The 16,678-nt window shown below is 34.2% G+C and overlaps 1 protein-coding gene across 3 annotated transcripts in view; it reads left to right on the forward strand.

Annotated features, from left to right (window-relative positions):
- The window catches only part of sardh (sarcosine dehydrogenase), a 175,979-nt gene that overhangs the window by 97,721 nt on the left and 61,580 nt on the right, over positions 1-16,678 (forward strand). For all 3 annotated transcript variants that reach the window (XM_087269124.1, XM_087269125.1, NM_001326686.2), the window contains 5 exon segments: positions 7,313-7,396; positions 7,808-7,921; positions 9,207-9,345; positions 10,917-11,030; positions 11,197-11,344. In XM_087269124.1, coding sequence (XP_087125250.1) covers positions 7,313-7,396; positions 7,808-7,921; positions 9,207-9,345; positions 10,917-11,030; positions 11,197-11,344 — 599 coding nt within the window.

A 16,678-nucleotide genomic window follows, 5' to 3' on the forward strand; every position in this document is an offset into this window, starting at 1 on the left:
TGCTCGACTGCCAGCATCTGTGCAGACGCTCAAAAAAAAAAAAAGACTTGTTGCTAAGCTACTGCTAAAAAGACGATGTTTAAGTGTTTCCAAAAATACTGCTTTGTTCTGGCGAGGCTCCAGGCGTGAAGCCTTCATCCTTGTGAATAATAGCCCACTGAAATATAGATAGCTAGCAATAATAACACTCTGTGTTCATTTAAACCACCGAGCCTCCGCTAGATGATTATAAATTAGACTTTCCTCCTGAATTTTTCAGCGCTTTCCAACTTGGACATCTTCCTGAGCTAATCCGGCTAAGTGCGAGATTGATACTAAAACATAAAGAAAATACTTAACTGTCTTTCATCTAATCTCAGAACTTAAGTCCTCACCCCACGTTTATGTCAACGTGTCAAAATGATGAGGATTACTTTGTGTGCTAGAACATTTGTCATCATTTATTCTGTCTCATTAAAAACCAATGTGTTTAGTTATGTAAAAAAGTACTGGCAGCTCATTATCTGTTCTTTCTGCACTGTTTTACATGACCAGTCAAGACCATGTATTACTTTAAATGACTTGAAATGTTAGTGAATACCACTTTTGTTTTAAACTACATAGAAACATTGTCAGAGCAGAGATCAGGATATCAAAATACAATTTGAAAGATTAATTAAACAAAAAACACCCATAAATTACAAACTACAGACGATTTCTGTTCAAATGCAGTCCTATAGCTGTTATTTAAAACACTTTTTACAATATGTTTGATTTTTTTCTGTAGAACTGAACATTTTTCAATTCAAATAAGTTGTCGAAGCAGAGATCAAGTGTCACGTTCAGAGAGGGGAAAAAGGAGCGAGGACTCAGGTGCAGCAAATAATGGGTGTTTATTAACAAATAAAATAAAAACAAAAAGGCAAAACAAACAACCCTGAGGGGGAAAACTCTAATAAAACAAATAAACGAACAAACAAACTTGAATGGACTGGCAGGACTGGCAGGACAAGACAGGGCTGGACACAACAAGACAGGAAACTATCGACGACGAACTGGCAAAGGACTGAAAACATGAGGGGGATTATAAAGCAAAAAGTAAATTGACACACAGGTGAACATGACAAACTAATAATGAGTAAACAAGGAGGGAGGGACTAGACAATAGACGGGAGAGCGCATGACACAGAGAGACAATACAAGCCATGCGCTCACATAACACAACACTGAAGCACACGACAAAAGCACGTGACCACAATGTAAACACCGAGCCACGTGCTTTGACAAAAGACGCAAGACACAAGCACACGATGAATGAAAACACTCACCGTGCGCTCACACACGCAGCGTGCATGCTTTATCTCAGCGCCGACCAAAACCGAAACCAACAAGACTGAGACGCTGGGAATGAAACACCACGCTGCTGACAGACGAAAACACAAACGAGTACAAGAGCGCACGCGTCTGAGGGACGGCGCGCGCGCACACAGAGACAGAAACAGGACCAGACATAGGTAGTGTCAGAGCTCTGCCACCAAAACAAGAATTTACACGACCAGAGTGGCAGAACCCTGACATCAAGGTCCCATATATTGCAATCTGAAAGTTTATATAAACAGAACTCACTCATAAATTGCAATCTACAAATTAATTAAAGAGTTCAGATGCAAAAATCTCTACGTGCCATCTGACATTTTCATTAACACTTTATTTTAATGGTCTATATTGCACGTTTTGTTGACTAAAACTTACATGCAACTACAATGCAATTACTTCTCATTTGAGTATTAGTAGAATGTCTGCTTAATATCTGTTGATACTGCTCCTTCAACAGACTTTTAACTGACTATAAGAAACTTTGCTAGTACGTCATCTTACACTAACCCAAACCCTAGTCTACTTATAATGTAATGAGAATTAGTTGACATGTAGATACAATGTAACTTAAATTCAACAAACAGACCATCAAAATGAGATGATGCCAAATTTTATCTTAGAATTAGCATTTCTCCTCAGCCTCCAATATTTTTGTTCAGTTATTTCACTTAAAAGGCAATGCAGAGAACCTATTTTTTGCCATATAAGTGGATTTACTGAACGTACACGCAGGAGCTTGTGAAAAATGCTATGTAATGCTATAAAACATTTGTAATGACTTAATGCAATTACTAATTAAGAAGACTGCAATATAATTAGAGGGATCGTTCACCAAAATAAGAAAAGGAAGAAAAACATACATGCAACATGTATGTTCTAGATGTACAGGTAAAACAAAATGAATACTTGTGACTCCTCATCATACACGTATGATCATTTTGTGCAAGAAACTGAACATTATTAAAACATTTTTAGCTTTAATCCACACCCTCTACAAACACTTCTGAGATAAATTTGCATTAATTCTCATTTTACATTACAATTACTTCTAGTATGCCTGGGATGATTTTGTTCAGAAGCGAATTGTTAAAATTTTCTTTTTTGATTATATATTTTATTCACTAGTCACAATTTAAATATTTTATAGTCAAATTGAAGACAAGATGTGTTTGTTGCTATATTTTCAGACCAGTGCAACATTAATTTTAATAACATTAAAATCCAATTTTGTGCCACGTTTAAATAGCAAATCAATTTGAGCCATTTTGTGAACTCATTGGTGTGCTGGTCTACAAAGGAGCTGTGTGAACTGAAATAGTCAGCGCAGTTGACCAACTAAAAGCTGGTCTAAAGTCCAGCGCAGAGCGCATTAGTTATGCACCTATGCTGGTCCAAATGCTTAGACATTGCTTAATATACACAGGATGTACATCAATACACAAATATCTTTACATGTGAAACAAGTTTAGATTGGTCCACCTGTCTGCTTTTTGAAACGTATGCATAACTATATAGGGTATAAGAACAGGACGTGTGTTCGGACATATCTGTTTTTTTGACCACACTTTATTATTTTTCGTTTATTCCTTTGCTGGAAATTCGAATGCAGGTCGCTTCTTTGCCCTCTTGCAGATGGTCTGTTTAACTATTTTCTCGCTAGTGAAGCGTTCAGTTTTTCCACTTACAGAATCTGCCATGTAAATAGCAAATGTGCCATGGCTGGCTCTTAAAGGGCATGACAGATGAGACTATAAATGGTTTAATGCATGATATGCTCAAAACGCACCCATTACTCATTAAGACAATAAGCACAACCCTGTTAGACAATGCACCCTGGTGTAAATTGTATTTTTCCATTCTTAAAATTGCAAAAGCGGATTCGGACACACCCTAATGCTTTTACACCATGAGCTTTAGACTTTGCAATTGTAAAAATAGAACGAGAAAAAGCTTTTCCCAAAGAGTTGAAAAGATGACATAAAATAAAATTTGAATTTTCATCAAGTTATTTTATTGTTTAATAAAACCACCCAATTACATAATTTTTGAGAAAATTCACAATTGTTTCATATTGCAATGAATATCACACAGAATAACTACATTTTAAATATATATATTTTTTTAATACAACGTAGCCCTCTGTGAAGGATTTGACAGTTTTTAAGTACTTTTTGTGCATTTTGTTATCTACTGGCGATTCTGTACCGTATGAGGATGAGTAATCCATGACAGAATTTTCATTTATAGGTGAGCTTTTCCTTAAATTCTAGCTTTCTGTTACCAACAGCACATGATAGGCTCAAGATAGCTGTTGAGCAAACCTTGACAGGTCCTCTTCCCTTTTAGAAACTTTCCATTCCTCCTCAACATCTACCTAAGTGTGTGTGTATTTTGACACATATTTCTAAAAATTCCTCTGTTAAGTAACAGCCTGGACAACATGTACCCGAGTGGCTCATTGGCATGGCAACAGCGGCTGATTTAATTCCTGCAAATCATATTTTTAGCTTGGGCCTGTAAAAGAACACCAGCATTATCATTATCAAAAACAATAAATAATAGCCTGTTTCATGCCGGATAAGACGAGCCGCTGCGCGTGACTCATGGAGAGATCGTCAGCTCATACTTTACTCCATGAGAATAATGTGGGAACTTCAGAAACCCTTGGTGGAGGATGGCAAATTGTCTGGCAAGCCGTGTTTCTATGGCCTGAGATGTGAAAATGTGGTGTTGTGTGGGGGGACGATTGCTTTTTTTTGGTTTTAGAGCTCAAGAATAGCTTGAGAAATCGTGACGGGTTATTTTGAGCGGGTGGGAAATGAAATCACGAGGGAAGGATAGCACATCTAAAACTGGTTTCAGGGGAAGTTAATTCTGATCACAAAGGGATGATGCAAAACATTCATGTAAATGGGGTCTGAAAAGTTTGTAACTTGCCCACATTTTACCACCTTGAAAGTTTAGTAATGTAAACACTAATGTGGACGAATAGTTACTAAAGACCATCTACTGACCTAAAATGTGATCATTATGGGACGTGTTGTAAGAAAGCACACCAAAACAAATGGATTCATAAGTAAAACTAGTCACCTTTAATTTTAGAGTGCCTTACACAATGTACACTTTCTCAAAGCTGCTTACAAGGAGGGACAAGAAAAGGATGACAAGTCAAATACCATTTCATTAGGAAATATTCATAGGCACAACAACCATTGTTATTCTGTAATTTAATAGATATTTCATCCCCACACATACTGGCCTATACATGCCCCAAACCTCCCACCCAAAGTGCCACAAATAAACCATAAATAAAATTAAACATAAAAAAACATAAAGTCAGGTTCTATTTATGCATTTTGTCCTGTTATATTCAAGTAAGAAATGAAGCTGCCCCAGGATTTGACAAACAAATTGTGAAGCTTTTTCAAACGAAATGCAAAGTTTTCCAAAGGCATACAGTGTATACGGAAAGTATTCATAGAGCTTCACTTTTTCCACATTTTTTAATGTTACAGCTTTATTCTAAAATGGATTACACAAAATTTCTTTACCATTCTACACACAATACCCTAAAATGACAAAGTGAAAAATATTTTTTGAAATTGTTGCAAATTTATTTAAATTAATAAAGATTTATTATGATTTATTTGAGATTTAGTATAGTTTTCAAAATGCATATGATGTAGACTAGCCAAAATGATGCATTTTGATGTTTCAGCCTTATATTTTGAATGTCAGTGGGTTTCTGATTAAAGTGGTAAATCTATTATTGCCAGAGCTCAAATGGATGTTTTTGTTCCTTCAGGCCAAATATTGATGTTATGTAATGAATTTTTATGTAAACGCACACACACATACACACTTGCTGTTTAACATTTAAAAAAACTCGATTAACACAATTAAAACATCATACATTCTTAGTATTTGATCCTGTTTTTTTTCTCTGCCAGTTAAGCTTTTTCAAAGTGACTTTTGGCTGTTTTAAAGGAACAGTGATCTAAATTGACACGAGGAGAATCAATATTGTTGACATCAGTCTTTATATACAGTATTTAATATAACCTTTGCATATTCAGCATTTAGACTGCACCATCTCACTTGACAAATAAGCAGAATTTGAAACAAAACGTTGAATGAAATCAGATGAATGAAATATTAGATTTTCATTGGTGATGCAGCATGGGGGACCTAAAAAAGTCTGTCTTAAAGGGCACCTACAGGATGGTGAAAAATCTTTTTCAAAAAAACTTTTCAAGCTGTTTAAACAGAAATATGTGTAGGTGTAGTATATAGACCATAATATTGGGGTGATATAAACACAATGCTGGACCAATTGGATCGGTTTTCAGACCGCAACGACGTAGGAGTGTCCACCTAATTGATTGACAGCTGTGTATTAACATGTCTCTGTAGTAATGCATATAATCATATCAACAAGTCAGGACTTGCGCAAAGCAACCGGGAATAAAAGATCTGTTTAGTTTGCTAGGATCATCAATCATCTTCAAACGTTATCAAGAGTGAGTTTTAAAGTTTAAAGTGTTTTAAAACACTGCATGTGTGTAATGAAGTTCAATTGTTTACTTCAGCTTTACTTCATCAGCACAGCCGCGAGTCAGAACAGTTATAAAAGAAGACGCTTCAATCCCGGTTTGTGGACGTTAAATCAAAGCAAAACGCATGCTGTGTGTGTGTGTGTGTGTGTGTGTGTGTGTGTGTGTGTGTGTGTGTGTGTGTGTGTGTGTGTGTGTGTGTGTGTGTGTGTGTGCGTGTGCGCGCTTGTGTGTGTGTGTGTGTGCGCGCTTGTGTGCGTGTGTGTGTGTGTGTGTGTGTGTGTGCGTGCGCGCGCTCGTGTGCGTGTGTGTGTGTTTTAACGAATTTGTGTCTGACTCATCGTTGCAACTCAACAACAAATACTGTAGGTCAAATACTCATTGATAAAGTTCTTACTGTAGTATTTCTCATAAACTTTACATGAGATCTTCCATTATATCTGTCTGTAGTCTGAGGCAGCAATTGAGGTACGCTGACAGGGAAAGGAGAACAGTGGGTGGGGAGGAATAGCCTTAAAGGCACATTACCAAAACACAGCAACAAGCTGTAACGAGCTTTAAAACAGAAACTTCAGAAAGCTATAATAAATAATCTTATGGTTTTGAGCTAAAACTTTACAGAGACATTCTGGGAACACAAAAGACTTCTATTAAATCTGGAAAAAGGGGTAACCCAGGAGCCCTTTAAAGAACTAGTTTATGCACAAATGTCTTATGAATTACCCACCCTCATGTTGTTCCAAGCCCCTGAGATCTTTAGTCTTCTTCTGAAGACAACTGAAAATATTTTAGATGAAATGCGAGAGCTCTTTCATCCTCCATATACAACAATGGTCCTGAGATGTTCAAAGTCCATGTTACTTCAACTGTACTCATACAAAACTCAAAGAACACTTTGTGCACCGAATAATCTGTAAAAACTACTTTTTTATCTATGTCTTCTTTCCTGTGTCAGACGAGGGTGCACATTTATTATAGACCATACAATGTAGTGCTCTTAGAGTTTACACTACTCATTAGTTTAAACATGCACCTTGATATGGCGCAGAAGACATAGGCGGACAAAGCTGATTTTATTTATTTATTTTTTTGGGGGGGGGGGGCACACAAAAGTGTACTACATGTAGATTCATATGATTCAATTGAACGACTAAAGTCATACGAGTCGTTTTAACAATGTTTTTGGTTCCTACTCTGGGCTTCCATTACTGTCTATGGAGGATGAGAGCTCCTTGATTTCATCTAAAATATAATTTTTGCTCAGAAGGTGTTTTAAAAAGTAATTCATGACAAGTTTTTTATTTTGGGTGAACTAATCTAAGTTTGTTAAGACCTGATTATGATTTTGTTGCAGTGATTGATGTTTGTTATTGACCTGATGTTTGGTGTGGGTTGTTTAACAGGTGCTACAGGAACACGGCTGTGTGTTTCAGGAGAGACATGGCTGGGAGAGACCTGGATGGTTCAACCGAGATGGAGCTGCTCCGGTGAGATTTCAACAAAAAAACACACTTGTTTCAGTGGTTTATAAGGACTCTATTGGCAAAATATTTTATACTGTAAAAAAAGCTTAATATATGACCTTACCCAACCACTAGCCCAACCCTTACAGGAAACGTGTGGCAAATTCTGAATGTGAAAAGGCTTTGTTGGGTATAATGTTCTCATAAACCACCTCAACTTTGTTATACTTGGGTCATATCCAAGTCATTATACAAATTTGTCCTTGTAAACCTCCAAAATGTATTCACACACACACACACGAATATGTACCCTTACTTCAGCAGTGGAAATTAATAACTCTTTATATTAATTATGACAGAAAATCCACTTCATTATCAGCTGACGGTTTATTGATGTGTCTGTTAAACTTGTGTTTTCTTTGTACTTTTCCTCAGGTTCTAGATTATGATTACTATGGTGCATATAATGTTCCCAAGAACACGGTTTACAAATACAGCAGGATACTAAGCAAAGAGTACACCTTTGACTTTCCTCCACATCATGATGTGGTGAGCAAACACTGTATATGTGTGTGAAATGTATTTGTGGCATTTACTGTTAATGAAGTTCTCACTTTGTTTCCTGTTCCTTTTGTGTACGTATTGTTATTTGTTTTATTTGTTTTTTATTTAGTTTTTTTTTGTTTGTTTTCCAATTGTGTTTTTGCTTTATTGTCTTTGCTTATTATGCTGTTACATTTGATTTAGTTTTATATGTTTTTTTGTTTTGTGTTTTTGTTATTAGTTTTTTTAGTTTGTTTTGTTTACTTTGTTTACTTTTGTTTTTGTGTTTTATAGTTTGCTATTAATTTTTTGTTTTTGTTTGTTTTTGTTGGTTTTGTTTTGTTATTTGTTTTTTGTTTTGTTTTTTGTTTTGTTGTGCTTTTAATGTTTTTTTGTCTTTGCTTATTATGCTGTTATGTTTGTTTTAGTTTTTTAATGTTTTTGTTTTGTTTTTTGTTATTAGTTTTTTTCATCATTTTGTTTGCTTTAGAGTATTTGTGTTTTATAGTTTGCTATTAATTTTGTTTTTGTCTTTTGTTTTGTTTGTTTTTTTGTTTTGTTATTTGTTTTGTTTTGCTTTTTAGGTTTTTTGTCTTCTCTTAAGCATGTTAAATTTCTTTTAGTTTTTTATGTTTTTGTTATGTGTTTTTTTGTTATTAGTTTTTTTGTTTGTGGTTTTGTTTGCTTTAGAGCAGGGCTGTCCAAACTCTGTCCTGAAGGGCCGTTGGCCTGCAGATTTTAGCTCCAACTTGCCTCAACACACCTGCAAAGATGTTTCTAGAAAGCCTTGTAAGAGCTTGATTAGCTAGCCCAGGTGTGTCGGATTGGGGTTGTACTTTGCAGGTCACCGGCCATCCAGGATCAAGTTTGGACATGCCTGCTTTAGAGTTTTAATGTTTTATAGTTTGCTATTCATTTTGTGTTTTTTTTTTTTTGTTTGTTTTTTTGTTTTTTGTTGTTTGTTTTGTTTTTCTTAGTTTTTTTATTTTGCTTTTTATGTTATTCGTCTTTGCTTATAATGCAGTCACATTTGTTTTAGTTTTTTATGTTTATGTTTTGTGTGTTTTTGTTGTTAGATTTTTGTTTTGTTTTTGTTTGCTCTAGAGTTTTTGTGTCTTATACTTTGCTATTCATTTTGTTGTTGTGTTGTCACATTTTGTTGTGTTTGTGTATGTTTTACTTTGTCTTTTCATTTATGTTTTATGTTACGTTCTTATTCTAATGTTTGTTTTTTTGTGTTTTGTTTTGAAATAAGTTTATAAGCATTTTGTGTTCTTTTGTTTAATCCTAGATTCGAGATGAATGTTTAACATGTAGGAATGCTGTAGCTGTGTTTGATATGTCCTACTTCGGTAAATTTTATCTGTCTGGTCCGGATGCAAAGAAGGCTGCTGATTGGCTGTTTACAGCTGATGTCAACAAAGCTCCAGGTGAGAATCCCTATCAATACTGCCATCTCCCAAAAACCCACAGTCACCACAACTACTTTCTATGGTGGCCCAGTAGTGCACTGTACAACAAAATGTAAAAAGCAAACATAATTCAAAACACAAGTAATCAAGCCAGAGCACAAAGAAAACAGGCCAGAAAACAATGAAATCAATCCAAAATCAAGCTAGAATCACATTAAAACATATACGTTTATTTAAAAACCCATATAAATTAACAACAGCAGTTGTTTTATTTATATATATATATATATATATATATATATATATATATATATATATATATATATATATATATATATATATATATACACATTTGTCTTGGATTATTATGCTGTTATGTTTGTTTTATTTTATTTTTTTATGTTTTTTTTATCTTTGGCTTTGTTGTTCCCAAAATTCAGTTGTGTTTTGACTTGTTTCCATTGATTCAAAGGTTGCCTTTTTTAATCTGGCAGGGGGCAACAGATGAAAATTAGCCCTTGTGGCTAATTCTGGCTTATTTACAATTTTACTGTTAATTAATGAGCATTGTCCTTGTTAAAAAAAATAAACTGACATTGTATGAGGAAACTTATGTTTGCTTTATTTATATAAAACATTTTATAGTGTTGTGTCCTACAGCAGTGGTTTTGCCTCAGGCGAAAAAGTACATTTAATGATATTGTCACTCATATAAGTTTGCAATAAGGATGACAAAAATGATGTTTTCAAACAAGCAGTATGTTTATTACTACATCTAAATATGTTTATGCTAAAATAATAGCCTAATGTAAAATATAAAATCAAAACAACAGTAGGCCATTTGTAACTGAAAGATTTAAGCCTTTAGCCTTTACATTGGCCATATATTAGCTGCCAATTGGTTGCCAATTTTTTAAAAGTTTCTTATCAGTAGCTGTGATGTCCCTTATCTAATTTTGGGTGTGTGTCAATTCTTTTGCCATGTGCTCAAAAAATGCTCTGGATTTGTTTTGGTATTGGGGATGAGTCATCTGCAAATGTCTTATTAATTCGGCCTCATGCAATTGATAGCAAGATAATGCACTGTGGGCTCTTTGCTTAAAAAAAATGGTATAAAACCATAGGGAAACTATCTAACTATCAATAAAACTATCAGGTAACTATGTTGGTATTTCCTGCATTTAGTATTTCCAGTATTGCTAGCACTGCGACCCGAAATCTTTGGAGCTTCCTCACCTGGGTCCAGTATGCTTGGGTCATTAGTATTAGATGCTGAAGGTTAATCAGTGAGACTTTTTTTTTGTTGAGGATGAAAAAGTTTGTCCATTTTTGGGCCAGCCAGGGAATAAAGTGAAGGCAATATGATCGTTCTCCTGATTGTCCACTGTTTTAAAAATGTAAAATAAATGACGATACCCCCCAAAGAGCTCTCTGAGGCCCCCTTGTCGGCCGGGACCGCCTGTTGGGTCCTACTGCCCTACAGGATCACAGAAGACCTTTATATTTAACCGTTCTTCACATGTATTCACATTTTGTCTAAATACACAGTTTCAGAAGTGTAATCCTCCTGACTGTTGTGCATGTTTCAGGATCCACCGTCTACACCTGCATGTTAAACCAGAGGGGCGGAGTCGAGTCTGACCTCACTGTCAGTCGTCTGGAGCCAAGCCCCTCCCACCTCCCACTGACACCCGAATTTAATGGTAACCAACACACATTATTCATCCCATTCAGGGTCACACTACTGATGCACAAGGCCTTGAAACAGGATGTTAGAGAAGTCATGGGCATCTCATCAGCATTTCAGCAGGATGTGTGGAGTTTATATTCCCCTCACTCTCTCTGTTGTACTGTTTGTATGTGCTCAAGGTGATGCGTATTACCTGGCCATTGGAGGGGGTGTGGCGCAGCATAACTGGAGCCACATTCAATCTGTGCTGCAGGACCAGGGTTTCCGCTGCACACTAATAGACCACACTGAGGACATGGGCATGATCAGCATACAGGGACCCAAGAGGTTAGCACATGCACACACACATATAAATAAGCTCTGTTCAAAACACAGTTATTACTGGGTTGAACAACCTTTTCTCCAATATAAACTTTATTGGATGCACTGATATAAAAATTTTGGTCCATACTTGTAGTAGATAATTTTTAGAAGCCCATAACCGATGCATAAACCGATAAATACAATACTTTACACTTGTTCATTTGCTTGTTTGTTTGCTTTATTTATAGAGCACATTTAAAAACAACAGATGTTGACCAAAGTGCTTTACAAAACGACCAGCATACAAAATCTATACCTATATATAAAAATTTAGCAAAATACATAAAACAGATTTAAATTAATTAATTACAATCAAAGGCAAGAGACAGAAGGTGATTTTTTTACATGAGACTTAAAAGCACCAAGTGAAGAACATGACCGGATCTGTAAAGGCAGACCATTCCACAGTCGGGGGGCTGCAGCAGAAAAAGCCCTGTCACCTCTTGATTTCAACCGCGTTTTGGGGACAACTAGCTGAAACGTGTTTTCGGACCTGATTGGCCTCAATGAAGTGTGCCAGTGAAGAAGCTCAGAGATGTAAATCGGTGCCAGACCATTCAAACTTTTAAAAACAAGTAGCAATAACTTATATTGAATTCTAAATTGGACTGGGAGCCAGTGAAGAGATAATAAAACTGGTGAGATCTTGGTACTGGTAATTATATTGGATTCACTTTATTAAACAAAACAAAGGCACACAAGTGTTTTTTTTATCTGGCCAGTAATGATAACAGTGTATACATACAGTGAGGAAAATAAGTATTGAATGTGTCATGTTTTTTCCTGGGAATAATAGAAATGACACGGAGAAAGTACTAAACAAATGAAAGGTATTTAATACTTTATATAAAAGGCTTTTTTGGTGATGGCAGCTTAAAGACCCCTCTTATATGGAGAATGAAGTCACATGAATCGCTCAGGTGAGAGTTTTTCTCACTTCAACAGAGTGTACAAATCTTGAGTGGGTCTCGTCTATCAAAACTGATCTTTAGTTTGTATTTTATATTGGATTCAATCAGGGGATTGGCTGTCCATTCTACAGCTGGATTTTCTTTCTCTGAAAGCATTTGAGTTTCCTTGGCTGTGTTTTGAATCATTGTCTTTCTAAAATATCCACCCTGGTTTCATCTTTATTATTCTGATAATGTAGATGCTGGACTGAAGCAGCTAATATTAATTTACAATGAGGAAGGGCAGAGGGTTGCTGTAAAGCTACTGAGAGATTTCAGCTGCTGTTTGGGCTTTCTCTGCCTTTCTACACCTCCCTTTCTTCATGTGTTCAATGCTTTTTCCCTGCATCATTTCACTTTATTACCCTTTACTTAATTTGTAAACTAACTAGCTAACTAACTAACTTTTTTTTTTTTTTGTAATTGTTTTTGCATATATTGAATTCTTTAGTTGGTTCCAACATTCAGGGTAAATTTCAAGTCAACAGCACCTTTGAAAATATGTTTTCTGAGAAAAACGGTTACGTGTTCAATACTTATTTTCCATGCTGTATTGCATATTTTGTAAAGTCCTCTCAAAATTATAAATAATAATAAAAATGATCTAAATTTGTATTTGGTGATTTATAACTGATACATTGCATTTTTCAGAGCCAAAAACAAGTGAAAATGATACAATAACATTAAAAATAAGCATTTATTGGCTAATACAGATAAAGCAGCCAACATTTCTACTATGTTCTTTCTCTTATGATCTTTTATAATTTCTAAAAGCAAGATCTAATAAAATGGAGACATGTTAAAAAAACACCTATAGGATTCCAAAAAGGCCCTTATATTTATGTATTTTTTATCATTTATTTGCACAATTTATATTGGTTTATTCCCTGTAATTAGGTCAGTTTTTTCACTCCCAGAGGAAAAAAGTCATTACCTTTTAAAGGTTTAAATTACATTTTTGAGGAACGTAGTAATGTTACAAGTTACATTTTAAATTTGTGTAATTTGATTACATTTCCTAAAGTCAATGTAATTCCGTTACTTAAGTTAAAAATATAGTTTTTGGAAGAAAAAATGCTTCTTTTAAATCACATTTTCCGCTGCAATGTCAGTTAACAAGCATTCGTTTCTAAATTGCTGGAGAACGCAAGCTGAAAAGGTTACCGTGGTTTAAATGATGAGAGTTGTTGCTTTTTCAAATGGAAAAACAGACATTACTTTGATTTCATTGAGTGTAACAAAATATAAAACTAAAATTTTACTGTGAAATGCAGTCTATGTCCAGTCTCTAAAGAGCTTTTGACTGCTTTTAACTTAACCAGCAACTTATTTAAGCATTTGAACAAAGCATTCTATGACAATACTCTTCACCAAGGAGGACACCAGCGTCCAGAAACACAGCCTCCCAACTTAGCCTAAACAGGCTGAATTTAATATTTTGTGCAAGATCGGGATTAAAGGTGTCTTCTGAATGTGAAGAGAAGCATAGCTGCTTATGGGGCCATTCACATATCGTGTCTTTTGTGCGCACATGCATATTGGGAGCGCATATTGCGTATTCGCATTTTCCAGGCATACTCGGTTGTAAACTGCGAGTAACATGACAAAAACCCAACGATCAGCTTCATGTTTTGAAATATGTACATTTCAGGAGACTAACCACCTCAGACAAACACAGAACACCCAAACACTGCTGTGCTTTTGCATACTTTCAAAGTAAAGTATTTAGTAATCTGATTACTTTTAACATGAAGTAAATAGTGATATAATCAGATTACAGTTTTCCAGTAGTAATCAGTAATTTGTAATTTATTATTAAAATAACTTACCTGAGGTTTTAACTAATGCGAAATATTGTGTTTATGATAAAATAATACAAAAAGAATCAATTAAAATATGTATGTGTATATATATATATATATATATATATATATATATACATATATATATATATATACATATATAAATAGCAAAAAAATTATAAGCAAGGTTTCATTGTACTAAATAATACATGATAGATATTCCACATTATTATTCAATTAAAATATAAAACATGAAAATATATAATAATGATAATGAAATCAATAACAATACATCAGCAGTGAAAAAAATATCCCAACAATATTGTTTCTTTTTTCTTATAATTGTAGTTTAGCTTAATTTTAATATGCAATAAGGCAGCATCTTGGAGACTCCTCCAACGGATAATCGTGACAGATTCACCTTTACTTTCTGTGGTGTGGTGCTCTATACAGTAATTACATGCACTACGGGACATCTGAAACCATTTCACATGCTGTCTGCCCTGTAAACTGCAGGAAACAGATGGAAAAGGAGCCATAAATCAAATATTGTCAAAGGGTCGTTCATTATGAAGTTTCTTAGAGGTGTAATAAGGAAAACAATGAAAAGATGTTGGAAAGAATAGTAGAATGAATTCATATATTCCGAGGGGGTTTGCTTAATCTGCATAAATTTAATTAAATTGAAATTAAATGAGCAAAATAACTTTAGCATATTACTGATGTGAGCTAAAATAATTATAATATTTAAGGCAAATTAGTGGCGAGTAAAATTCTCACATATTTTATCACTGTATTGAATACTGAAAAAAAAAAAAACGTAAGAGATCTCTTGAAATTTTCACCTTCTGTTTATAGCAGCCTGTTATAGCAGCCTATTTCTATAGCGCTTTGTTAGTAAATGCTACAGCTTACTCTAATTATAATAAACTATCTTATAATTATATCAAAACCCAGAAAGAGGTCAGGATTTTGTATTTATATTATATTTATCAGTTATTAATTAACATTTTCTACTGATATTTGATTTTACAAACTGTTTATAAGGCTTCACCTATATATTAGACCTGCTTTACAAAACTTTAAGAATCTTCCCATACATGTCATATTTTACTAAAAATGGGTAAATCGCAGCTTTAATTTGGTATGTCACTTAGTCAGGGTAATTATGGTTCACATGAACAGTTTGAAATATAAGCTTTTCTATAAGTAAATATAAGGTCCAGTAAAATTAAAATGAATGTTTTCTAGATGTTAGTATCGGTGTTTTAGCCTTCAATGATATCTATTAGCTAGTGTGGTACAAAACAATGACAAAACTTGCATTTAGAAGATATAAAACTGATATAAACATGTAAATCTTGCAGTTTGTCACCTAAATACATCAACCTTTTTTTACGTCACCTCATACTTCAATTTCTCATCAAATCTTGACCAATCAAATGCTCTCTGGTATCTGACATGCCCCGCCCCCTTCAAGATGCTTTTTATTTGCTATTTATTTGATGAGCTTGAGTACAACTGCTCTCACTGGCAGAGCAGTGATAAGACAAAATGCTATTGGCTGTTATTTTTAAGGGAAGGAGCTACACTGTCCTGCCCTCTCTTTGTTTTACTGTTGAAATTACATCAGACATCAAATAAAAGATGCACATTTCAAAGACCTTCATGGCACTTTAAGTTGGAATTTCTCCAAAAGGTGATATTCTGAGTTTATAATTAAGCAAATATTTGACCTGGCCTAACTCAGGTAATATTAAACATATGAAGGTTATGACCCGTAGTCAGCCGGGTGAAAGGGGTAGTTCTTTTTTCTACAAAAGTGGACCTTTTTGCAGTGATTTGCCTCATTTTATTTAATTATTAGATTTAAATAATGCATTTTTATTTTCTAAATATTTAAATTAAATATATTTTCTAAAGATTTAGAATAGCGAAATATGAAAATATAATTTTTTTTATTAAAAACTGTAGTCTAAAAACTATTGCTATTTATTAATCAACCTTCCAGAATTTGGCCATTTCAGTCAACCAAATTATATAATAATAATAATAATAATAATAATAATAATAATAATAATAATAGTAATAATAATAATTTAGAGCTTCACAATTTTTCTAGCCTCTTTTATAAAATGAAGAAAGTACATTTAAAAATTAATGGATAACAACAATAGCCAAAAATAAAGTTCAAATTAGCTTTAATATGGGCTGCTTTTGACCTGTTTTTAAGTCATTCTTTGTTTTAAGCAAAAAAGAATTACTAAATAAAATAAAAATAAAAAATGACTTGAAACTGTTTTCTCTGCTAAATAACAATACAGTAGCAAACGAAGACTTCTCTGACGTCAGATTATAAAATCAAAATATTTGCAGCTAATTAGCTAAAGTAACAGAAGCGAAAGTCAATGGAGGATTCTGCTTATTCCTAAAGCGGTTTTGTATGTATTATTTTCACTATTTATGATGACATAGCAGTCAAAATAGGACAAGGGAGCTCATATATGGGACAGAATCTGGACCTTTGTCGGTGAGGGGTGGGTCTT

This window comes from Danio rerio, chromosome 10 (genome assembly GCF_052040795.2).
Source record: "Danio rerio strain M-AB ecotype USA chromosome 10, GRCz13ab, whole genome shotgun sequence".
In the NCBI taxonomy this organism is placed as follows: domain Eukaryota; kingdom Metazoa; phylum Chordata; class Actinopteri; order Cypriniformes; family Danionidae; genus Danio; species Danio rerio.